Source organism: Ascaphus truei, chromosome 9 (assembly GCF_040206685.1).
Source record: "Ascaphus truei isolate aAscTru1 chromosome 9, aAscTru1.hap1, whole genome shotgun sequence".
Lineage (NCBI taxonomy): Eukaryota > Metazoa > Chordata > Amphibia > Anura > Ascaphidae > Ascaphus > Ascaphus truei.
In genome coordinates, this window is record NC_134491.1 from 22,435,735 (window position 1) to 22,460,914 (window position 25,180).

Here is a 25,180-nt window from a genome sequence, read left to right on the forward strand (position 1 = left end):
ATATAATAGTATATTGCTCCCCTGAGCATGTCTGGCTCAATCAGTCCCTGCTTCAGCACAAGCGGCTCGATCAGTCCCTACTTCAGCACAGGTGGCTCAATCAGTTGCTCAATCCACCTGTGCTGAAGCAGGGATATCCTGAAAACCTGACCTGTTGGTAGCCCTTGAGGACTGGAATTGAGTCCCCCCCCCCCCGTGTTACACAAGCATTTGGGGAGAGTGCGAGCACAGAAGGGGTCTCTAATTCTGTTACCCCCCCCCCCCCCTCCCTCCCTGAATAAAAAAAAAACTCAAAAAGCACCGAATTCAGAAAAGTCTCTAAGTATATTTATTAAAAAATAAAGAGAACCCAGCTGACCTCGGTCTGGGTGCATTCTTTGGGCACATTATACAGGGACAGACGACTTTGCAAGTAGCATATTTACAGAGGTTAGTCCTGATCCGACAGGAGGAAGACATGGAGAGTGAGGGCACCGGATCAAAAAAAGAGACCGCATTTCCCCCGTGAAACAGACTGTAAAGGAATTCAACCTGTTAGGAAGCCACCTTCCCAGGTGTAGAGAACATTTAAAAAAGGTGCTATCCCATGTAACTGGATAGAAACGACCTTTCGTAAAGAATGTAAACAGTCTAATTAGCTTTGCTAGGTAAATATAACCGTTCTAAAAGCAAAGATCTGTCTGCTTTCATTATTTCTTCTTTCGGGGGAATTTGGGAGGGTTGGTCCACCAAGTGTGTTCTTTACCTTTCATCCACCCTGTCCTCCTCAAAATAATGGGAGGGGAAGAGAGGGGGCTTTGCCTGTGCAAGCTCTTGTTGGACCCAAAGTGACATCAGACAAAAGGTAGCAGCCAGTGCCTAGCAAACCCTTTTAAACAGTGAATTTATAATGCTTATAGGTGTTGGATCCCAGGTGTGACCCCTTAAATAGGTCACTGCCATTGGGGCACTTTGGTCCTATGAGAGATTGTTCCTTTCAGGCTGCATTGTAAATGAACGGGATTAAATCCTCTCTAGCAAAGAGAAGGCAGCTGAATTCTAAGGCCCCCGCTGCCTCTACCCTGCGCCAGGGAACATTTGAGTCCCACTTATTTATGAGGCTTTTCTTCTCTCCAGCACTGGGAAGAGCACTTCATAACTGGGGCCCGAGAGAGACATTGTACACACACGGAGGAGTTACAGACTGGAACACAGTGTCTGGTAATATATCTGCATTTTCGCCATCTCCCTGTGTCAAGAAACGCTCTCTGTAACAAAGCAGCATCATCAAAGTATAAAGCGAGAGATTAAAACAGCCGATCACCCCCCACCACAGACGTGGCCAACTTCAGTTCTCAAGGGCCACCAAGAGGTCAGGTTTTCAGGATCTCTCTACTTCAGCACAGGTGGCTCAGTCCAAAGACTGAGCCACCTGTGCTGAAGCAGAGATATCCTGAAAACCTGACCTGCTGGTGGCTCTTGGGGACTGGAGTTGGCCATCCTTGCCCTACCAGAACCCCCCTTTTTCTTTACAGCATGGGAACCGCATTATTTTTCGTTTCGGGGACCTCTTCGTCTCCCGAGCCACTTACTGGTAAAGGTGATATCTGGTGTCACACCCCCAAGGCCAATAGAAACCTGGAACAGATGATCTTGAGGCTTCCCAACGGGCCCGTGTGAGGCGAGCGATTTAAACCGCCATCTTGTTTCCCCCGGGGGGGGACTGCAACGGGCAACTTTTTACCGCTATGTATCTCGGGAACCAGGGGCTCCGCTCTGGGGACCCTTCGGCTTCCCACCCCGATAAAAAAAAAGGGGGGGGGGAATGAATAAACTTTTGCAGGACTGCAGCTTTGGAGCCGCAATACCGCGGGATTGTAATATTAATTTCTTCCCATAATTCAAAGCGGTTTATGGAATTGATGCCACCTTACACCTGGAGGATTAATTAGCACAAAGTAGGGGAGCAATGCAGATGAGCGCTCAGCAAACACTTTCAGTTCTCCTTTCAGAGGAGCGCACAACCAGTGGTTGAAGATCACAAGTATAAAAATAATTTGACAGTATCTCGGATTTAAACGCGAAAAGAGAGAGAGACGTGGTCTGAAAGGAATCTTCGTTCTTTTAACCTGAAAGAACAGATAATGGGTCAATGGAAAAAAAAAAAGAAAAAGCAGTGGTACTGAGGATTGTAAACAAAAAAAAACAAAAAGTAGTGTTACCCTCTGATGTGGGGACGACCAAATCCAGTCCTCAAGGGACACCAACAGGTCTGGTTTTCAGGATATCTGCTTCAGCACAGGTGAGCCACCTGTGCCTTTATTTATTTATTTATTTATTTTATATATATATATATATATATATATATATATATATATATATATAAAATGAAATTTGCATATATACACACGTGACTGTATGATAACAGTGACGGGCAGCAGAAATTAGATTGTAAGCTTTGCAGGGCAGGGGCTCGTCGTACATCCTATGCGCTATGCACAGCGGACGTATTAGCAAACGGATAAGGTGGGCGTCCGACGGGCATGTAACAGTCAATCAACAAATGAGGTAGGGGGGAGTGTTACAGGGACTCAATGCCAGATCCTCCACCGGCGCCGACGGGTATAAAGAAGAGGCTTTGTCATTGAAAACTGCTACCCAGGGAAACTTAGCCCTATGTATAACCAGATATAAGTGCAGTACCACTGTTTTTTTTTAACCTAATCAATGCCAGAAAGGTCCCCTCTGGCACTGAACGGGTTAAAAGGACTTCCAACTGTTTGCTCCAGGGTTCCATGTTGCCCCAGCGCTGCACCTCCCCCACAGGGTCAGACGGCTGATGCCCCGGGGCAGAGGTAACACTGGGGGGGTGGATGTAGTCTATGATTGACCCCGTTTCACAGTACCCAGCGGTGTCGAGGCACAGAGGGGGTTAAGTGCTGGGCCGGGGGGTCCGTGAGCCGCTGACCCGCTGGCTGCGGTGAATCTTCATGTGTTTGGACAGGTGGTCGCTGCGCGCGAACTTCTTGTCGCACACGACGCACTGGTACGGTTTCACCCCGGAGTGGGACCTCTTGTGCCGGGAGAGCTCGTCTGAGCGAGAGAACCTGCCGGGAACCAAAAATACATACAGTTATTCCCCTTCCACGGACTCAGCCGGGCTCATTTCATCTGAATAATGCTCAATGCACAAATACTCTCTGCCCAGCTGAGCTAACACTCTAATGTAAGAGGCACAGGGAAAGCAAGGAAAGAGGAACTTCCCTACTTCTGGGACCAGTGATACTTGGATTGTAAGCTCTATGGATCAGGTATGCCAAAGATCACTGTTATGTTCCCAGTATTGTATCTGTATGCCCTGCATTTTAAGTCTGTATACGTATTCTTATCCTCCTGCATTATACTCCATCTGCTTGCATTTATATCCGCGTGTATTGCATCTGTATCTGCCTGTACTATGTGTATGCTCCTGTATTATAACTGCTTGTATCTATAGTCCAACTGTAATATATCTGCCTGTACCTGTATCCGCCAGTATCTGTATTCTACCTACATTATAGCTGCTTGTTTCTGTATCCTCCTGTACTGCATCTGTATCCACCTGTATCTGTATTCCTACTGTATCGTGCTGTAATATATCCGCCTGTATCTGTATCCTCCTGCATTATATCTGCCTGTATCTGTATCCTTCTGCATTATATCTGCCTGTATCTGTATCCTCCTGCATTATATCCGCCTGTCTCTGTATCCTCCTGCATTATATCCGCCTGTCTCTGTATCCTCCTGCATTATATCCGCCTGTCTCTGTATCCTCCTGCATTATATCCGCCTGTCTCTGTATCCTCCTGCATTATATCCGCCTGTCTCTGTATCCTCCTGCATTATATCCGCCTGTCTCTGTATCCTCCTGCATTATATCCGCCTGTCTCTGTATCCTCCTGCATTATATCCGCCTGTCTCTGTATCCTCCTGCATTATATTCGCCTGTCTCTGTATCCTCCTGCATTATATCCGCCTGTCTCTGTATCCTCCTGCATTATATTCGCCTGTCTCTGTATCCTCCTGCATTATATCCGCCTGTCTCTGTATCCTCCTGCATTATATCCGCCTGTCTCTGTATCCTCCTGCATTATATCCGCCTGTCTCTGTATCCTCCTGCATTATATCCGCCTGTCTCTGTATCCTCCTGCATTATATCCGCCTGTCTCTGTATCCTCCTGCATTATATCCGCCTGTCTCGGTATCCTCCTGCATTATATCCGCCTGTATCTGTATTTGTCTGTATCCATGTCCCCTATCTGTACGCTGTGTTCTGGATATAGAGAGATATATACACACACACAATGAATACATTGTGCAGCCACATCTGCGGTGGAATCCCAGTCGCACATTTGTAATAGAATTACATTTTTTAGTAAGAGCTCACAAATGATTTCTTATTTTCCCTGTCCTAAAAAAAGATGACATTTAAGTGCCAGATTCTATTTCCAAACAGCTTGCAAATGTATGTCGCAAGCGCAGAGACGGGAGGAACCGGTTTGTGATGTAATGAAGGGATGGGACCTTCACAGAGCAGCCTTATTACGAGTCTTATTTGTAGAGCTACGAATACAAGCGATAGAAGGATTGAATTATCTCCGCAGAATTGACTCGTACATGGGCCAGATAAGGTGTTAGTCAGCACTCAAGGCAGCGGCAGATTTGAAAATCCGCCGCCCCTAGGCACAGCGGTGTCAGCCGCTCCCTTGCTGCGAGCCCCCCTGCTCCTCACTGCCACCCCCCCCCCCCCTTCTGAACGTCACGTCTCACGGAGTCGCGTTGCCTTGGTAACGCAACGTGATTTGACACTGCGACATCGCGTTGCCACGGCAACGAGACGCCATGTGACGTCACATCGGTGACGTCCGCGGTCTCATTCAACGCTGCGGTTGAGGAGGTAGAGGGCAGCAGATAAGGAGGCGGCCGCCACCGCTACGTGCCTTCCCATCAGGCCCAAGAGCGTGGAAGGAAGTATACGGGGGCGGACATTTTTGGCGCCCTGGGCCCGGATCTAACAGGAAATCCGCCACTGGCTGTAGGGTACAAAACGTGAAGGTTTATTGTGAGATCAACGCGGTGTCCAAACAGGACGTGAAACGCTGATTTCACATTTTAACATTTGTACCGAGTCCCCCGCGGTGCCGGCCGCCGCCTTTCTCATCTGAATACCGCTCGCAGCGCAGCGCTGAGCACACGGCGTGGCCGCTTACAACTAGATTCATGCGAGTGCTCCTTTGAATTCATCATACATGAGCCAGGCACTGTGCACAGATAGAAAGTCCTTCTTTTGTGTCATTATTGTCTCACCTGGATGCCAATAATATTGGCATATTATATACTATACATATTGCAGTTCAATATACAGTTAAGTGGCCATTGTCAGATAACCCAAAACCCCGTCGGTTAAAAACGTCCCGACCAGACGCCTCGGAGAATTAGAATTACACCCTTCGGGGTTTTGTTTTTTCTTAATCATTTTATTTCTGTAATCATTGGTTTCTCTTTAAAAATTCTATGTTTGTATGTACTTAATATGTTATATTATACTTCTTGTTCGCTTTGAGGCAAATGCTTAATTCCTACAAACAAGCAGTTCACGCTGATCATCCATTTTTTTTTTTTTACATAATCCAGGGCCGGTTGACTCCAGTCCTCAAGGGCCACCAACAGGTCAGGTTCTCAGGATATCCCTGCAGATGACTCAATCAGTGGCTTTGTCGTTTTTGAGTCATTGATTGAGCCACCTGCGCTGAAGCAGTGATATCCTGAAAACCTGACCTGTTGGGGGCCCTTGAAGACTGGAGTTGGCCAGCCCTGCTTTAAGAGATCTCCTCTTTCACTTTCCAACGCAGTTTTTATTTGATTTATTTTAAAATCTGATTCTACGTTTCAAAACATATATGCATTGGAAATATTACGTGTCTGGGAGGTTAAAATATAGCTCTCTCCAGAAACCCGTGCAGTCTGGTAACCTCAGACGCTTCTGGTAACCTCAGACGCTAGAAATTAAGGCAAACATGTTTAACACTAGAAGAAAACAATCTAAATATATTTTATTTTTTATTTTTTATATAGAAAAGAACAGGAAATGCTGATGGGACAAAATAGTAACATTATTTGAGAAACTCACACAGGATTCTGGGGGAATTGCTACTTTAATTTGTTATGTTACTGCCTTTAATAATAATACAATTATTAACCCTAAGAGTCCTGGTCAACCAAATATCCAGTTGCGCTCAAGACAGAACCCGCAGGTATGATGAAATAAGGAAGGGGCGATTATTGGGATAAAAAGGAAGAGATGAATACTTGTTTCTGGTTTAAGTAGCAGTGATTATTTTGCTCTGGTTTTCTTATCGGCGAATCACTTTCTATGGTAACCATGCGTTCCTCATTCCTTGGACTATTTATTCCAGTTTCCTGGTTGCGAAACCAGCGCGCGAGAATGACACCGTTCTGTGGGATTTGCTGCTCTTTGATAAATCTGGGGTCTTTTTTTGGCCAAGGTTTTGCCGCGGTTTTTCACCCGGGAGACCCGTGGAGACAGATCACTCGGGGTTGTGCCGGGTAAAAGGTCGGAGAGAGGACGAAAATGATGTGGGGTTTTTTTTTTAGCAATAGAATTTTTTTGTTATTGAAAGTAACCGCAGCCTCCACCACCCGCAGCCTCCACCACCCGCAGCCTCCACCACCCGCAGCCTCCACCACCCGCAGCCTCCACCACCCGCAGCCTCCACCACCCGCAGCCTCCACCACCCGCAGCCTCCACCACCCGCATCCTCCACCACACGCAGCCTCCACCACACGCAGCCTCCACCACACGCAGCCTCCACCACACGCAGCCTCCACCACACGCAGCCTCAATGCCATTCCCTCCCAGCTCCTGAAACCTCTCGCATCTACCCCCACCCTCACTGGTATCTTTACCTCCCCTCTGTGCTCTGGTACCTTAAGCAAGCTCCTGTTCGTCCCATTCTTAAGCCTTGACCCTCACCCTTCTAAGGGCTGTTCTATAGAGGGCGCGCTTGCTACGCCGTGTGCGCGGCAGTTATAGTTGGCTGTGGTTAGTCAGCCTTCCTACAGTAGGACCGCGCGTGCGCACGGCAGGGAGCCGAATGGCAGGGGGAAAGACAGGGAAAATAAAGATTTTGCGCCGCTACCGCCGCTGAAATGTGTGTGCGTATGAGTGTATATGTGTGTGTGCGTGTATGTATGTATATGTGTGTATGCGTGTATGTATGTGTATATATGTGTGTGTGTGTGTATTTATTATAAACGTATTTAACACACACACACACACACACACACACACACACACACACACAGTACCTCACTGTCGCTCACAGCATACACACAAAAAGTGTGCGGCACGCGCGTTCGCACAGGCACACGCGCGCGCACGGCCACACACACTATATTACGACCCTTACGATCATCCTGCCTCCCTCTCCAAACTTCGGGAATTCACGCTCACACCCTACTTGTCCCTCTCCAATCAGGCGTCCGCACAGCACCCTCAACAGAAGCCGCACTCGCCAAGGTAGGCAATGACCTTCATGTTGACAAAGCTCAAGGAGACTAATCCATTCGGATTCATCTTGACCTAAATAATAATAATAACAAACGCTGTTACTAAATCTCGCCATTTCTTCCGCCGCAGCATTGCTAAGATACGCCCCTTCCTATGTTCCACTAAGACACTAGGGCAGGAGTGGCCAACAGTCCTCAAGGGCCACCAACAGGTCAGGTTTTAAGGATACCCCTGCTTCAGCACAGCCGGCTCAATCAGTGGCTCAGTTAGAATGACTCAATCAGTGGCTCAGAATGACAAAGCCACCTGTGCTGAAGCAGGGATATCCCTAATACCTGGCCTGCTAGTGGCCCTTGTTCACCAAGTCCCGTCACTTTTTCCACATTCCCGCTGAAAATTCTCCTTTTTTAAAAGAACCGTCTCGTTCAATTATTTACACCTCGACAACTGACTCTAGGTGCCCTTGACCTCTTTTACGGAATCCGTAAGTCGCCCGTGGTACCACTTTGATTGTAAGCTCTTCAGGACAGGGCCTCCCGTACGCTGTTATTTTCTTGTTCACTCATCCCAATTGTTTGTGCTTGTATTGTAATTTTGGAAAGTGCTGGCTAAACTATTCCCCCTCCTCCCTCCTTCCTGCATAGCACTGATAGTGTTCGCAGCACATAGAATTCTTACAGACACAGCCCCTGCCCCGTGGAGCTTACAATTTATGTTTTTGGTGCCTGAGGCACAGGGAGATAAAGTGATTTGCCCAAGGTCACAATACCAGGAATTGAACCAAGTTCCCCCAATTCAAACTCAGTGTTGTTATCAGAGTCAGCGACTCTCGCTGAGCCGGTCCTTCCGCCCTAAACTATGCTGCTATATAAACAAAATTATACACACAGGGTTCTGTGGTGTCGGAGGACATTAACAGCAACTTGGGTTTATCTAAAGAGTGTGTGTAAGTGTGCGTTGTGTTGAATCTATGGGGCTTACACCCCAACATCTGCACTGCAGCTTCCAAATGGGAGAGATAAAGGGATGTGATTGAGATCAGAGTGGGTAGCTGGAATTGAACCCGCAATCGAATGTATTCACGGCTAACACTGTAACCGCTGCACCCCATGACCTGGAGCATTAGAGAATAGAACATTCCACTTGGGATGTGTCTGGCAGCTGCAGAGTGGCATTAACGAGGGCATGTGAAGGCAGTGCCCCGCGGGAGGAATATTTAAGGCAATTACACACCCTCCTTGCCTGGCCAACCTCCATGCCAGGTGTGCAGGAAAGAAGCCATCAGCTACAAAGTATAGCTCTTCTTCCAGACACCAGCAGGGCGATCCTAAAACACTCCATCCTTCTATTAAAGAATATAGAATTAAACAAATGTCACCCTTTTTAGTTCGTTCCGATCCAAAAGTCTGCAACAAGTTCAACAAACACAAAAAACACACACACACACACACACACACACACACACACACACACACACACACACACACACACACACACAAAAGGTCAGTGAAAGTAAGGCACTCCTATATTACACAGTTTGCAGGTGTCACGGAACTGAGGGTACTGTGTATATAACATAAAAGCAGAATAGAGCCAGCACATATGGACTCTCAATAAATGGAATTTGTAAAGACCGATCACCATCTTTATAAATTTCACTTATTGCGAAAGTGCATGTGTGCGGGATCTGTTCTGGCGTGGCGGGCGCACTAGTGGCACACATACACAAAACACTGTGCAACACAAGCGACTCCGCAAGCTCTTCAATAACGTGGCAAAAAGAGCTGTTTTATTCTTTTAGAAAACATTGATCGACGTTTCGGGGCCCTTTGACCTTGAGAAACGTCCCCCAAGGGCACTGAGATGTCGAAGAATAAAGAGTGTGTGTGTGTGTGTGTGTCCGCTGGGGACTGGAATACAGAAAAGATGGAGGCAGGCACTCCCGGACTTAGAAAAATTAATAAAGTTTAATGCAAAACTATCAGCGTTTCGGCTTTCATGAGAAGGGCTCCTGCAGAGTCTAAACATTGCAAAACGATCCATTTTTCTAAGTCCTGGAGTGCCTGCTTCCATTATACGTATGTATGTATGTATGTATGTATGTATAAATATATTATTGCACGTTCCATTCATTTTGATTACTTTTACTTAAAAAAAAAAATTGAAATTGAAAGATGTTACAAGGCTGATAGTTTCCCACATTAAAACAGCGAAATGGGGAATTCTGAACAATTTAGGCCGTTTCACAAGAACTCGGGGGCACGGAATGTAGTTGGCGGTTCTGGCGCTGATCCAAGTAATAATTCACACCCACTGTAAACTGGAACAGTTTGGGGAAACTGGAAGCAGAGAGATGCTCAGCATCGTTATATAGCTGGGAACAGACGCTCAGCGCCACTTTACACTTGACCACCTTCATTTTAAAACAGCACGTCACCCTACTGCTTCTTTGTAGGTATTAGAATAATAGAGAATGAGTGGCTCAGCGAGTAAAGACACTGTCTGGCACCGAGTGTGACGCAGGGGAACCTGGGTCAATTCCCGGTGTCGGTTCCTTGTGACCTTGGGCAAGTCGCTTTATCTCCCTGTGCCTCTGGCACCAAAAACAGATTGTAAGCTCCACGGGGCAGGGACCTGTGTCTGCAAAATGTGCTTCGTAAAACTAGCAGCGCCATACAAGAACATGCTATTATTATTAGGGACAATGATGATTTTATGGGGATTTGAAGTTTGCGGAGATACTCCGTGCAACTGAACAGTGCAGTATAATCACCTGTAAAGTGGGTCAAGCCTTTCATTGCTCAGTAATCTGCTTCTGCAGTACAGAAGGGGTTCATTCAAATCCCTGCTTTCGTATAAAAACCCCTATGACTGCACTGAGCCACGGCCACGGAGAGTAACAAGCCTAAACCCCCCCGAGCATTGCTCCTTCCTCTCTGCCAGCCAGAGAAGTCTGCAAAGTCAGGTTTGGGGAGCGCAGATTTCACCATATGTGAAAAAATAACAATAATATAGTGCAGTCTGTTTTTAAATATGAGACATCATAGTATCAGCAGAAATGGGGACTCGCGCTTTCCCAGTGATTAAACAGCAGTGGCTATCAGTAGCTATCTCAGCTCAGGGAGATCCCACAGGATGACCCTCGGTGCAAGACAGAAAAGTACACACTTAGTGCAACTTTGTGTGTTCAATACTGCATTGTATTAGAATGATTAGTATCACACTTACATTCTGTTAGTGTGGCGTGTACACATAAAAATTACAGGTGGCACAGATCCTCTGGACTCTCCGACCGCGTCACTTCCGGTCACGGATCCTCCCGTTGTTTGCAGCCAAGGGTGCCAACAGTGCAGGGCAGTTTTGGGAGCTTATATAGCCTACTGGCTTGGACTTTACGCGTTTCGCTCGTAAAAGAGCTTCATCAGAAATCGTCATACAAAGTTGCACTAAGTGTGTACTTTTCTGTCTTGCACCGAGGGTCATCCTGTGGGATCTCCCTGAGCTGAGATAGCTACTGATATCCACTGCTGTTTAATCACTGGGAAAGTGTGACTCCCCATTTCTGTTGATACTATGATGTCTCATATTATTGTTATTTTTTTCACATATGGTGAAATCTGCGCTCCCCAAACCTGACTTTGGAAATCTACAAAAGGAGATCTGGACGTCTCAAAAGGGTTGAGCTGCGTTTTCTAAATCCTTATGTTGTTATAACACATTTGCACGGTTAATATATTATTTTATATAAGCATTTTTAGCTTTATATAAACACTATTCACACTTTATTGCTTCATAGAGGAGCGCCTTAAATCACACCTTTTTTGTATTAGAGGTCTGCAGACATATTTAACTCCTCCTATTGCCCCATATAACCATCCCTATAACTCTTCATATTACCCTATATAACCTCTTCCTATAACTCCTCCTATTCCCCCATATAACCGCTTTATAAACTCCTATCGCCCAATATAACCGCTCCCTATAACTCCTATTGCCCCATATAACTGCTCCCTATAACTCCTCCTATTGCCCCATATAACCGCTCCCTATAACTCCTCCTATTATCCCATATAACCGCTCCCTATAACTCCTCCTATTATCCCATATAACCGCTCCCTATTACTCCTCCCATCGCCCCCTACCTTATTGCAGTTTAGATATAAGCTACCTGTAATGTCCCGCACGTATCCCCTCTCCTGTTCCTTACCTCCATCCACACTCGGGCCACGTGCAGATATAAGGCTTCTCCCCCGTATGCCGCCTGAAGTGAGCTTTAAGGTGGGAGCTTTTGGTGTACATCTTGTTGCACCCAGGGTGGCTGCACTTGTGCACCCTGATCACAGCTGGTGACCCTTTCTGCGTCCTCTGCTGCCCATCGCCCACATAGACCCCCCCCAGTGCCAGTGGCCGGACGGCAACGGGGAGGGGGGCGATTCTCACGTACTTCTGGTCCCCAGGAGAGGCGGGTCCTGGGAGGGGCGCCAGTGCCAGGTTCTGACCCTGCACGCTGATTACCAGCTGTGCCACTCGCATGCTGCCCTCTGAGCTCTGTGTCAGAGGGGCAGCTCCTGGCACCGGCTGGATCTGAAGGATGACCGGGATGCTGCCCGATGCCGTGGGTGAGCTGGCGGAAGCATCCGGCGTCACTGGAGCAGATGCATCCTCGTCGGGTGGTGTCTGTTCCGCGGGCGGAGTCTGCTCGCCCGTTTTGCAGTCCTGAAGCCGCACGCCCACGACGGGCGGCCTCTCGCCCAGCTCCTCGCGGATCAGGCCCATGTTGTCCTTCAAGAACTCCTCGATTTCCTCCAGCGTGGGGGAAAAGTCCCAGGAGACCTGGGCGCAGAAGTCAGGGAGCTTCTGCGGGGGTTCCTTGGGATCCTCCACTGCCTTCACCACCTGGGACAAAAGGATCCCCCCCACCTCTTCTGGAAGACCCTCCACTTTCCCAACCTCCTCCTTCCCAGCGGCAGCGCTGCTGTTCAGCTCCTCTGCCAGGGCAGGCGTGGAAGGGCTGAGATCGTCCTTCGGAAGGGCGTCTAAAGGAGCCTCCCCCCGCTGAGGTCCCACCAGGTTCTGCCCGCACGGGGCAGCCGCGTTGGAAAGGGGTTCAGAGGTGGGCAGACGCTCGGTGCCGTTTAAAGAAACCATTTTTTGACCAGGCGGTGGACCCCCCCCCCTGTCCCCCTATTAACGAGGGAGGAAGGGGGGGTGGGTGTAAATCAGTTGGTCTCAAGCAGGGAGGGCGACGGGTGGGTCTTTAAATGGGTATGTCCGGTGCTCTGTGACCTGCAGAGAGAGGAAGAGCTGGTTAAATGGGATGCTGAGCATTCTGGGTAAGCCAGGTCTTGCTCTGGAGCAGGAAGGGGTTAAATCCGGATAAGCACTCTTGGCACAAAAACCCTGCCACGAATGGGTTAAACAGCGCTGGGGAGAGCGTACTGAACACACCTGCATAGCCAATATTGACAAAGAGTACTGAGGCGTTTTCACCGAACAAAGCGGTCCTACGTTGCAGAATATGCCCTGTATTCCTAGCTGTTCGTTCTGCACAGGATCTCACATCCTTCAAAAAGCTGCTCGGCCTTAAAACTAAATATACATATTTTTTAAGGTATACAATAAAATTGCAGAACATACATATCCGTAAGAATATTTTTTTTTTGCACCCCAACCAAAAAAAAAAATGACCTGGCAAATATTCTTTGGCGTACAAAGGAGAAATAAATCGCTGTTTACCCCTCGTTAATGAAAATGTTGGGGATTTTGTTTTAATTTGGAGTGTGCATCAACGACATTTTGCTGTTATACTGAGCCATTTTCACACTGCGTCTCTAAGCATCACGGTATTTGGCACATCATTTCCCTGTCAAAAGGAGTTTGGCGCCTGCTGCATTTGCCCCAAACACATCTGCTGCTCGCCTGCTCCATGCATGAACTACTCCTTCAGACCTCTGATCATTTCCTTAAGCAACGTAATCCGGGGTCTCCAATGTTTTCATTTTTAAAACTGCTGACAAGTATATTCTTAGCGCGTGCGGTCCTTCTACATCAGCGGTTGCCAGCTCCAGTCCTCAATGGGCACCAACAGGTCAGGTTTTCAGGATAACCCTGCTTCAGCACAAGTGGCTCAATCAGTGGCTCGGTCTTTGACTGAGCCACCTGTGCTGAAGCAGGGATATCCTGAAAACCTGGCCTGTTGGTGGCCCTTGAAGACTGCAGTTGGCCACCACTGGGCTAGATGCTCTGTTTCTAAAGCGTCACCTTATCAGACATCCTGGATTCTGTGATGATTGTTCCGTGCCAAACAAACATGAAACCCTTCTCTGTCCTCCTTCCTCAGGACCTTGTACTTTTGCATCGCCAATGGCTTTTTGGGGGGCGTAAAACTGATGCACAGAAATCTTAAACTTTATTACGCTTCTGGGTGTCTAAGTACTAACCTTTACTTCTTCTCAGTTTGCCCCTGGGGCGTCAAAAATGGTTTTGGTTCAATATCTTGGCACACAGTAATGGGCGGCCTTTGGCTAAATGGTATATATTACATTCCTCATTTGTGTTCTAGTTATATACACATCATTCTGTTTCTATTTACATGGCATCAGTCAGGTACTGAACATGACCCAAAGCGCCACATTCATTTCAAACAACAAACGGTGCGGTCTGTGTATGAACTCACGTAACGACCTTCAGACACTTTATGAAGGTTTGTGCCGCTTTTAGCACGATTTTGACGCACAATAAACAATTCCAACAAGATCTCCATAGCGGGCCGTTTTCTCTGTAGTGTCGGAGGAGATTGGATGGTTCAAGGAAACACCTGATTGACAGCTGCCCCTCCCCCCCCCCACATACACCCTTCTAATGCCCAGATGAAAATGTTTCTTAATTTCCACAGAAACCAAAAAACAGTCAAATCTTCATTTTATCGTAATGTAAGGAAGGTGGGTACATGAAGTTATTTTTTTTTAATGCTGTTTATTTGCAGATGAATAAGGATTGTTAAGGAGCTGTACGTACGCAGAGATACTCAGTACATTTCCGTGCAGTAGATTGATTTGGTCTAAACATGAAACGCTGATCTACATCTAAATTTGTCACTGGGGCAGTTTCCCTGTGTAACACTGTAACCCTGCCATGTGACATCAGCTTATAAATATACATTCATTCATGCCAGGGCAGTACAGCTGCTAACTGGAGCACTTATAGGTCTGATAGACTGCAGGGTATAATCATGCGAGGCTGCCTTCCAGTGAGTGAGGCTCAGGCTAAGTGAGTGAGGCTGCCTTCAGTAAGGGAGGCTCAGGCCAAGTGAGGCTGCCTTCCAGTAAGGGAGGCTCGTTCCAAGTGAGTGAGGCTGCCTTCCAGTAAGGGAGACTCAGGCCAAGTGAGTGAGGCTGCCTTCCAGTAAGGGAGGCTCAGGCCAAGTGAGTGAGGCTGCCTTCCAGTAAGGGAGGCTAAGTGAGTAGGTTGCCTTCTGGTTAATGCGATTCACTCACAATGTGACAGATCATCTTCCCTTGAGTGACACATGCTCTGAGCGATTTGAGACTGTGTTCTAATGAATGAGACCTACAGGGAATTATTTCCTTTCAGTGTGTTAGACTGCCTCCCAGTGAGTGTCCCTCCCAATGTGTCAGACTGCCTCCCAATGAGTGACACTCACTCCCAAAATGTCAGACTGCCTCCCAGTGAGTGAGGTGAGAGATCTCCAGTTCAGGACGCCCAGGACTGATTTTACCACATTATAAAAAGCTTGGGGTGAGCACAAGCTGGGAGCAGGTCTGACAGCCCCCCTTTCAGGGTGACCTGCAGTGTGACAGTACAGGAGGGCAGATACGGCTCCAAATGTCAAGTCACAACAAGGCATCAGGACATGCAAAGTTCAGAGGAACACTTAGGATCTCAGTCACTAAACTGTGCAAGGCGAGGACACCACTGATTTTATCAGCTAAATAATATCTTCTTTATGTTTGATGCACCTAGTGTGTTTGTGTGTGTGTGTGTGTGTGTATTTATATACACAAATCATGATATATATCTATATATATCATGATTTATGTATACAGAATATATATATACACATATATATACACAAGCAAGCTCATATATATATATATATATATATATATATATATATATACACACACACACACACACACACACACACACACACACACACACACACACACACACACACACCTCTCTCTTGGAAGCAGGTTGACTTTACCCCCCCTAAGTAAACTTTGTAAAGTGTGTGTCCCCCTCTCCCTCGGTGCCCCTCACCTGTGCTACCCCTGGGCCCGCATGGCGCTGCCGCAGCTCCTGTCTTCCATGCTGGCATCCTGCGCTCACATGACCGCCCCTCCCACCCCTGGGGGAGGCTCGCTCGCCATCCGCGCACTCCCATTGGTCTACCCGGGGAGGCTCGGTTCCCAGCCGGCGCTCTGATTGGCCGGAGCCTCAGAAGGGCTCCACCTCTGGCCTTCATTGTGACGTCACCGGGAGAAGTGGGGGAATGGGGCTTCTCTGGGGTGTGTGGTTCTTTAAAGGGGATGTGTCCAGCGTGAGTATTTACACAGGGGTGACCACCCTCATCCCAGCCCCAAGTAACATGCAGCGCTCTGCACCCCCTAGGCCTGCAGCATGCGCTCTGTGTATCAGCCCACAAAAGCCACGTGTCCCTGTCACTATACATGTATATCCTGATCAGACAAAACACACCTCTCCCTAGGAACAAGACGCATGTATTCCTGGCAGTAACATTATTACACCCCACTGATATGAAAGAACCTTGGATAGGGGTTTAAACAGTGCAAGTAATGCAGTAATAATTCAAGGCACGTTGTGGATGGAAATACTGTTTGTTATTATTATAAACGAGAGGTAACTCTCAATGTATTACTTCCCGGTAAAACATTTTATAAATAAATAAATAACATTAATTGTGTCATCTTGTCTAAAGAAGGGTGTCACAATACACAAAAGGAAGTTTGCCAGCATTAATTACAATTATTCTGTTATATTTGTTCTGCGAACCCCTAAATAATAAATATTAATTACAGAGCCATAACTATTGCTAACAAACCTGTTTGACCAACCCCAGACAGTATAGTATCCTGAGCTTAGGGGGGAACGAACTTAATAAGGCCCCTTGATAAAGTGCTTTGCACGAAACGCGTCGGTGCGTTCCACCCCTGTATGTTGTGAGCTAACACAATAAACAAATCTTTATTTGGAGTTTGCTTTGGAATCTTTTTATTTTTTCTGCTTATGGACTTCGGCTGTGTTCCTGCTCTACTACATTGCTTAATAAGGCCCCAAACTGCACCTCAGTGTGTGCAGACAGCTTGGAGGGTGAATTACAACAGGAGCTTCCAAAGTCGCGCCACATAATGCCTTGTTGCTGTGGATGCAACGCATCCTGGGGAGCGACTTTGGAAGTTCCTGCTGTAATTGACAGTTATACCACCCACGCTAAGGTGCAGTTTCGGGCCTTACTAAGGGCTGTTATGTAGTGTGTGCGGCAGTGCGCGCGCGTGTGCCGCATGCTTTTTGTGTGTATACTGTGTATGCTGTGAGCTGTGAAGGTAGTGTGTGTGTGTGTGTGTGTGTGTGTGTGTGTGTGTGTGTGTGTGTGTGTGTGTGTGTGTGTGTGTGTGTGTGTGTGTGTGTGTGTGTGTGTGTGTGTGTGTGTGTGTGTGTGTGTGTAATTTATTATTTATTTTTAAAAAAAACATTGGTAAAAATAAAATATTTATTAAATTTGTACACACACAAATACATACACACATACACACACACACACACACACACATATACATACATTTGATCGCAGGTAGCGGCGCGAAAAGATGATTTTCCTTCCCTTCCCCGCTGTCTGTCGGCTCCCCGCTCCCTGCCGTGCGCGGCCCTTGTATAGAACGGCTGGCTGACCTCAGCCATCTATAACTGCCGTGCGCGCGCACGGCGTAGCACGCCCCGGCAGTATGGAACCAGCCTAAGTGCGCAGTCCCCACACAGGGTATACTGTCTAGCATCCGCCATTACATTTTTTGAGGGGTGAACCCCTTGGAGACCCCTCACTAATAGAGATGGGTAGATTATTCACCAGAATTGTAATCCAATCTAAAAAAGGCAGATTCAATGTTCTGTTTCTGGCAAAGGCAGAGCTCAATTTAACAAGTAAGTTAGGGAGAGATGTTTCTGCTCAAAAAGGAGCACACCTGAGACACCCTGGGAAATATGCTAATGATTATGCAAAGTATATTTAAATTAATCACATCCCACACTTCCTAAAAGCTTTCCATAAGAACTGTATTGAGTAGGCAAGCCTAACGCACTTAGTGACTGGACTACTAGTGTCAGACCCAAACAGGACTGGAACCCACAGCCTTGGCTACTCTGGGTACCAGCTCTAGATGCGTGAGCTAAACCAGCTGCTGGGTAGCATCACTGTCACATCATACTTTTGAGCTGCTCACTGTTCACACGTGTAGCTAGACTAGCTATTTGCATATCTCTCAGGTATCTCAGCTGTGCTCTGCATGGAATATTAAGCTTCAACCAGGAAGTGGTCTGTTTTTAAAGGCAGCCAGGGAGCTAGTACAGGTATGAGCACACAGGTGGTGCCACATGACGGATGTGCACACAGGTGGCTGCAGTGCCATAGAATTTTCATTTCCCTCAAGGAAAAGTTGCATGATGTAACAGTTAACCCTTTAACAGACAAATAACACTTGAGCCATTCAATAGCCACACCATGGCCAGGGTCAAAAATATTCACTGTGCCATCTGCCAGACACTTAACTCTACAAACCGCAGGAAGTGATTCCGTTGGCTGGCCACTGCGCACCAAGTGTTATTGGGTTGACAAGGCTAAGGGCTCGATTATGCCAGATGCCGCTGAGCGGCAGCACGATCCGGTGACGTCAGCCTCATGCTGCCTCCGAGCGGCAGCGTGATTATACCAGGGAAACTGCAAAGCGGAGGCAGGGATGCGAGGCGTGGCCGTGAGCGGTTCTCCCTCATTGGCTGGAACCGCTCACGTGACGCGGCCGTCGCCAGCCAAGAACAAATCTGAGTTTTGCGCCAGGAGAAATCCGCCCTGCAGTTCCACGCCGCAACAGCTATGAGCGCTTCTATTGTTTTTTTTAAATGTTGTTTTTCAGGCGACTTTTGGTATAATCACGGCCTTAGACGGCACAAGTACGTGAAGTCCGTCGCGGGTGCCCATAGTAGGTGCGATGGCGACGGCGTTGCGTATCGACCTAACGACCTGAAGCTCTGGAGACAAGTGATTTTGTATTGGAGAGCGACGGCAGCATCACATGAGCGGTTCAGCCAATGAGGGCGAACCGCTCAAGGCCACCCCTCGCCATGCCCCCTGTTGCCCTCCCAAAGTCTCCTGCACCAAAGTGCAACTTTCGCTATAGCGACGGCTATGCGTGATGTTATGCGGTGGCGTCGCCGTAGCCATGACTATAAGCGCAGCCTAAGGCTAAGTCCATACAGCTTTCTCCTGCGCTGAGGCATGCGCGTCCGTGACGTCATCCGCGTAAGGCGGGTGCGTTTTTCAGACATGCTTGATGCGCTGTCGGGGGCGTGTATAGGGACGGGTATAGGGCGTGTCAGTGATGTCACAGAGCTGGTTCGCCCTCATTGGGAGAACCGCTCACGTGACCTGCCCGTCACGCCGAGAAATCAGTTTCAATTGCTTCCTCGCGCACGGCGCGCACCGTCCTGCTGTAGAGGAACAGGTAAATGGCTAAATTGTAAAGACATACCACCCTGGAGGTGTATGTTATTTCTTAGGCTGAGTCCAGGGTCAGCGCTTAGGCGCTGACCCGTGCTGTGGCGCGCTGACGCTTGTCAGTAAGACCCTGCAGCCGCAATGAGAGCGGCTTTAGCAGGGGCTCGCGCAGGCGTGCGGAGGCGTAGGTCTTAACACATTTCTAGTTTAAGCGCTCACAGGAGCGCAGTGCCGTTCACGTGAGCGGTTCTCCCAATGAGGGCGAACCAGCTCCGTGACGTCACTGGCCTGCCCCCCGACGGCGCGCGAACTAAGGCCAGGGAAAGCATCCACTTTCCCTCAGCCTCAGCGCGCCTGCACACGGCTGCAGTTACCATGGACTCAGCCTTAGCCTAATTCCACAGTGCGTGGTGGCTAATAGTAACCCATTCTAGTCTCTCTCGTTTCCTTGAGCTTTCGGTTTTGTAAAATAGCCAGTCGCTCAGTACTGTATATCCCTTCGGCCGCGTCTATGGTTATCGCGGCCGCGCTTGCGGCGCAATCAAAATGATGTGCCTCTATGAGGCTGTCCTGCGAGCGTGCGCACGACCAGAAGTGCCGGCACTCGCGATGCGCGATGAAACTAATTTGTTTCCTCGCGTGACTGTCGGGTCATGTGAGTGGTTCGCCCAATGAGGGTGAACAAGCTCCTGTGACGTCACGGCCACGCCCATGACACACCCCTTCATTGCGTCCAATTAGAGCACACAAATCGCTGAAGCTAGAGGCAAGCATGAAGCCACTAGCACAGTCGCTCGCCCGCCCGCACCCACCATGGACTCTGCCTTATGCACACACTATTGGCTTACAGTCACTAACAGTAACCTATTCTAGCCCCGCCAGAGTACACCCCATCCCTCCTGCGTAACACTAATAGAGCTTTCTGTGTAGTATTGAATTGTTACTGTGCGCCTGTTCTATCATTGTCCGGAGCAGAGGAAGGACGCTCCCCACAGCTAGCGCTAGGGGGCGGGCGGCGTTCCTTCCTACTGTGCTTCTGCGTGTATGGAGCATACACACACACACACACACACACACACACACACACACACACACACACACACACACACACACACACACACACACACACACACACATTTTTGAAGGTTTGTGTTACTTTTTGGAACATTGAAGGTTTAACGCACAAAAAAAGATAAAATGGGATCTTTGGTCCATACTGCAGGTTTCCCTGTTTTTACTCCGGATGGGCCCTGATGCACGGACGCGGGCATTTAAACTGCAGATAGTGGAAATGTAAATAATGACATTATGGATGTCACTTTCGCAGCCTGATTTTTTTCTCTCCCATATAACAATAGCCAATTCAATGCAGATTGTGCAAAAAAATAAAAAATGAAAACAATTGAAATATATCTCTAATAATAAAAGGGCCCTAGGGGTGTGCACCTGGGGGTTATTTTTTATTTGGGGATTTTGTTTCTCTCTCCTGTTTTTAACCGCTCCGACCTCTGATTGGTTGTTCCCTCTCTGCGCGGTCGCTGATTGGTTGGCTTCTCAGCGCGAGGCCGCTGATTGGCCTTTACTTTGCAGGGAGGTATGTGATTGGTCACCGCGCTAAGCTAGTGGCCTTCCCGACATTCTTTAGTGTGAGAGCGTAGGCCGTGGGGGTGTAGGAGAGGGAGCGGTGAGCGGTGGGGGTGCATGAGCGGAAGGTGTGACTGTTACTGAGGGGGAAGGTCACTGAGGGGGAAGGTCACTGAGGGGGAAGGTCACGGGAGGGTGAGCAGTGGCAGATTTTCCGTTAGGCCTGGGCCTAGGGAGACAAAATTTGGGGGCAGCAAATATGTCCGCCCCCATATACATTTGCCGTGCTCTCGGGCATATCGGACCTAACGGGAAGTCACATATGCCGCCCTCCTCCTCCTTCCAGTTCGCAGTGTCAAATGACGCAACGGATGTCACCAACGTGGCGTCACAGGGTGTGTCATTCCATGGCAACATGACATTGCGGCATCAAATGACATCATGACGTTGCATTAGCATGGCAACAAGACACCATGTGACGTCACTTTAGTGATGTCCGCGGCGTCATTTGACGCTGAAAATCGGAAGGAGGAGGGCGGCAGAAAGGAGGCGGCCGGCATATGTACGTGCCTAGGGGTGGCGGAATTCGAAATCCGCTGCTAAGTGTGAGTGTCACTGAGGGGTGGAGTCACTGAGGGCTGGAGTCACTGAGGGGGTGTGTCACTGAGGGGTTGTGTCACTGAGTGTGAGTGTCACTGAGGGGGAGTGTCACTGAGGGGTTGTGTCACTGAGGGGGGGTGTCACTGAGGGGGGGTGTCACTGAGGGGTGGAGTCACTGAGGCGGTGTGCCACTGAGGGGTTGTGTCACTGAGTGTGAGTGTCACTGAGGGGGAGTGTCACTGAAGGGTTGTGTCACTGAGGGGGGGTGTCACTGAGGGTGTGTGTCACTGAGGGGTGGAGTCACTGAGGGGGTGTGCCACTGAGGGGTTGTGTCACTGAGTGTGAGTGTCACTGAGGGGGAGTGTCACTGAGGGGGAGTGTCACTGAGGGGGAGTGTCACTGAGATGGAGTGTCACTGAGGGGTTGTGTCACTGAGGGGGGGTGTCACTGAGGGTGTGTGTCACTGAGGGGTGGAGTCACTGAGGGGGTGTGCCACTGAGGGGTTGTGTCACTGAGTGTGAGTGTCACTGAGGGGGAGTGTCACTGAGGGGGAGTGTCACTGAGGGGGAGTGTCACTGAGGGGGAGTGTCACTGAGGGGTTGTGTCACTGAGGCGGGTGTCACTGAGGGGGTGTGTCACTGAGGGGTGGAGTCACTGAGGGGTGTGCCACTGAGGGGTTGTGTCACTGAGTGTGAGTGTCACTGAGGGGGAGTGTCACTGAAGGATTGTGTCACTGAGGGGGGGTGTCACTGAGGGTGTGTGTCACTGAGGGGTGGAGTCACTGAGGGGGTGTGCCACTGAGGGGTTTTGTCACTGAGTGTGAGTGTCACTGAGGGGGGGTGTCACTGAGGGGGGATGTCACTGAGGGGTTGTGTCACTGAGGGGTTGTGTCACTGAGGGGTTGTGTCACTGAGTGTGAGTGTCACTGAGTGTGAGTGTCACTGAGTGTGAGTGTCACTGAGGGGGGGTGTTGCTGAGGGGTGGAGTCACTGAGGGGGGGGGTGTCACTGAGTGTGAGTGTCACTGAGGGGGGGTGTCACTGAAGAGGGCTGATGCCACTATAATTTGGGGTGGGAGTCTTAGTGACTGGGGGTTGGCAGTGCAGCCTCACTCACTGAAATGTGGAATTATTGATCGGGTTAAAGAAGGCGCCATTATCGATTGATTCACAGTTTCAAGTCTCCAATGGAAAAGATGGCTCCTCGGTACTGCAACCCGTGTGAAGCCGGGTACTTAGCTAGTTAATATAAATAAAATGAGCATACACTAAATAGAAAAAGAAACCCCGTTATGAGCTCTCTCCCACCAAGCTGGAGGATTTATGAACGTATATTAATAAACTTTGTAAACTGGGCTATGAATCCTGCTCAGTATCTGCACAGCGCCCTGTGCATATATAGTATTGCCCAGCTAGTCCGCCATAGGGGTCATTACCCTGTACAAGCTACATATAATTAAATGCTGCAATAGCTGGTTACCGGTATGTGTTCAGATAAGGTCTAAATAATAACCCCGATAATATAACTTGGGTAAAACCAGATGGTCACAGTTAATATAAAATATAGGTTGGGTAGGACCAGATGAACACAATGTGTATAAATGAGCCTTTCTATGCTAGGCTCTTCAAACTAGCTTATCTGTAAATACACTTCCGCTGTAACCAGTCACCTGCCACACGGTGACAGGTAGAACATGTTTCCATAACAGATACATGCTGTCAGATGCTGATTAGGTAATATTGACCCAGATAATAGTCTTATTATTCAGTGTTCTGAGACACTGTGCTGTGCGTGCGCGTTTAGTTGCTATAGCGCAAGCAATGACACGCGCGGCTAGGGGGCGTGGCTCTGACCTCACAGCGTTAGGCCGCGCTCTGATTGGCCCGCAGCGCGAAAATACAAATTTCCTGTATTTTCACAGATCTGCCGCGCCACCACTCACAGCCGTGCGCACGCGCGCGTCTTAAGTATAGCAACTGCAGGCTCACACCTTGCAATTATCATTGACACGCGCGCACTATATAACAAGCCTGAGATTCTGCCAGCACAGGATGATGTCAATGTCATACAGAGAAGGCGCTATTCCCTCCTGCCTTTGATGAGCTGTGATTACAGTATGTGTCACTGCAGTGCTCAGATCCCTGCCGTGTACTCCTCCACTTTCTCTGCTCCCGGGGTTTCCCTGTCTCTTCCTTTGACATTGAGCTGTGTGTGTGTGTGTGTGTGTGTGTGTGTGTGTGTGTGTGTGTGTGTGTGTGTGTGTGTGTGTGTGTGTGTGTGTGTGTGTGTGTGTGTGTGTGTGTGTGTGTGTGTGTGTGTGTGTGTGTGTGTGTGTGTGTGTTTGTAGAACAACAGAGACTGTGATGTTTCCTTGTCAAACATCTAAGGGGCTGCTCTCTGAGGCCCTGAGCAGGAATGCACCGCAGGGCCGCCTGGCAGTGAAAGCGTTAAAGCAATGCATGCCTTTCTAAGTGCTGGAGATGCCCTTATGCAGAAATGTCGGCTGCTCTGTATCAAAGTGCCAAAAACAGCACCTGATTTAGCAAAGAAAATGAATCCTGTTGCGTTTAGTGGAATTCTCCTCTTTCAAGCCCTGTACAGCTGGGAGGTATCGATCACGAATCGAACAGCAATTCCCTCGGTGGCTCACGCAGAAAATAATTAGCACCAGGGGCCAGGGCCGCCGACAGAGGGGGGACCGTCGGGGTTGGTGTCCCGGGCCCCGTGAGTCAGGGGGGCCCGGGCCCCGTGCGGGTCACGTGTCACTGTCGGCGGCTGTGTCAGAAAACGCTGACACACTTGGTTAATTGAAGCTAGGAGAGGAGAGCCAATGAGGGCCTTCCTCATGGCGGGGACTCGCACCTGATATAAGCCGCTGCGCAGGCGGGAGAAGCGTGTCTGAATCTTCCCGCCTGTGCAGCTGCTTATTCTAACTACACAAAAGTAAACACGTAACTGTACTGTATTTGTTTCTCCCTGTACTGATGTGTGTGTACCCTGTGTTTTTCTCTTTAGCGTCTGTGTCCCTGTTGCAGTGTATATTTGTGTGTGTGTGTCACTGTGATCCTTTCAACGTCTCCCCTTCCCTCTCCCCCCCCCCACACCTGCCTGCATCCTTCGCACCACGAGTCGTCCATCTGCAGCCCCCACCAAAAATAACCCCCCCAGGCCCTAACTGAGCCTCTGAGGTATCAACTCCCCCCCAAAAAACAAACACCCCCACAGGGCCCTAACTAAGCCTTCGAGGCATCAACCCTAACCCCCCCCCCCGGGACCTAACTTACTCTTCATACCTGAGCCTCAGCAGGCAGCCTAAAGCCCCCCCCCCCATGGGCCGCCTGAAGGCCGCCCCCCAACCCCACTGCGGGTTGCCAGAAGCCCCCCCAGGGCTAACTGAAAGCTCCCCCGGGCTAACTGAATGCACCCCCCTCCCCCGGGCTAACTGAATGCACCCCCCCGGGCTAACTGAAGGTTCCCCCCTCCCCCGGGATAACTGAATGCATCCCCCCTCCCCTGGGCTAACAGAAGCCCCCCCTCCCGGCCCAACAGCAGACCAACTGAAGGCCCAGGGTAACTGAGGGTCCCCAGCCCCCCACCCCCAGGCTAACTGAAAGCCCCTCCATTGGCTGACTGAAGCCCCCCCTAGCCCAACTGCTGGCTGACTGAAGGCCCCCCCCGGCTAACAGAAGCCCCCCCAAG

General features: G+C 49.1%; 1 protein-coding gene and 1 long non-coding RNA gene across 3 annotated transcripts in view; one reads left to right on the top strand and one right to left on the bottom strand.

Moving 5' to 3' along the window:
• The window catches only part of LOC142502592 (uncharacterized), a 174,535-nt gene that overhangs the window by 40,221 nt on the left and 109,134 nt on the right, over positions 1-25,180 (top strand). The gene's annotated exons all lie outside the window — the stretch shown is intronic.
• Positions 306-15,912, bottom strand: LOC142502585 (Krueppel-like factor 15). 2 transcript variants are annotated; one of them, XR_012803798.1, is made up of 4 exons: positions 15,833-15,912; positions 11,757-12,835; positions 2,202-3,086; positions 306-2,108 (listed from the first exon to the last, which is right to left on the bottom strand). XR_012803798.1 is itself a non-coding variant. In XM_075613770.1 (3 exons), the coding sequence occupies exons 2-3, from the start codon at positions 12,695-12,697 to the stop codon at positions 2,912-2,914; spliced, it is 1,116 nt and encodes a 371-aa protein (XP_075469885.1). In that variant the 5' UTR covers positions 12,698-12,835; positions 15,833-15,912; the 3' UTR covers positions 306-2,911. The 2 variants fall into 2 exon arrangements, 1 of the variants encoding a protein (XP_075469885.1); XM_075613770.1 differs by having other exon boundaries at positions 306-3,086.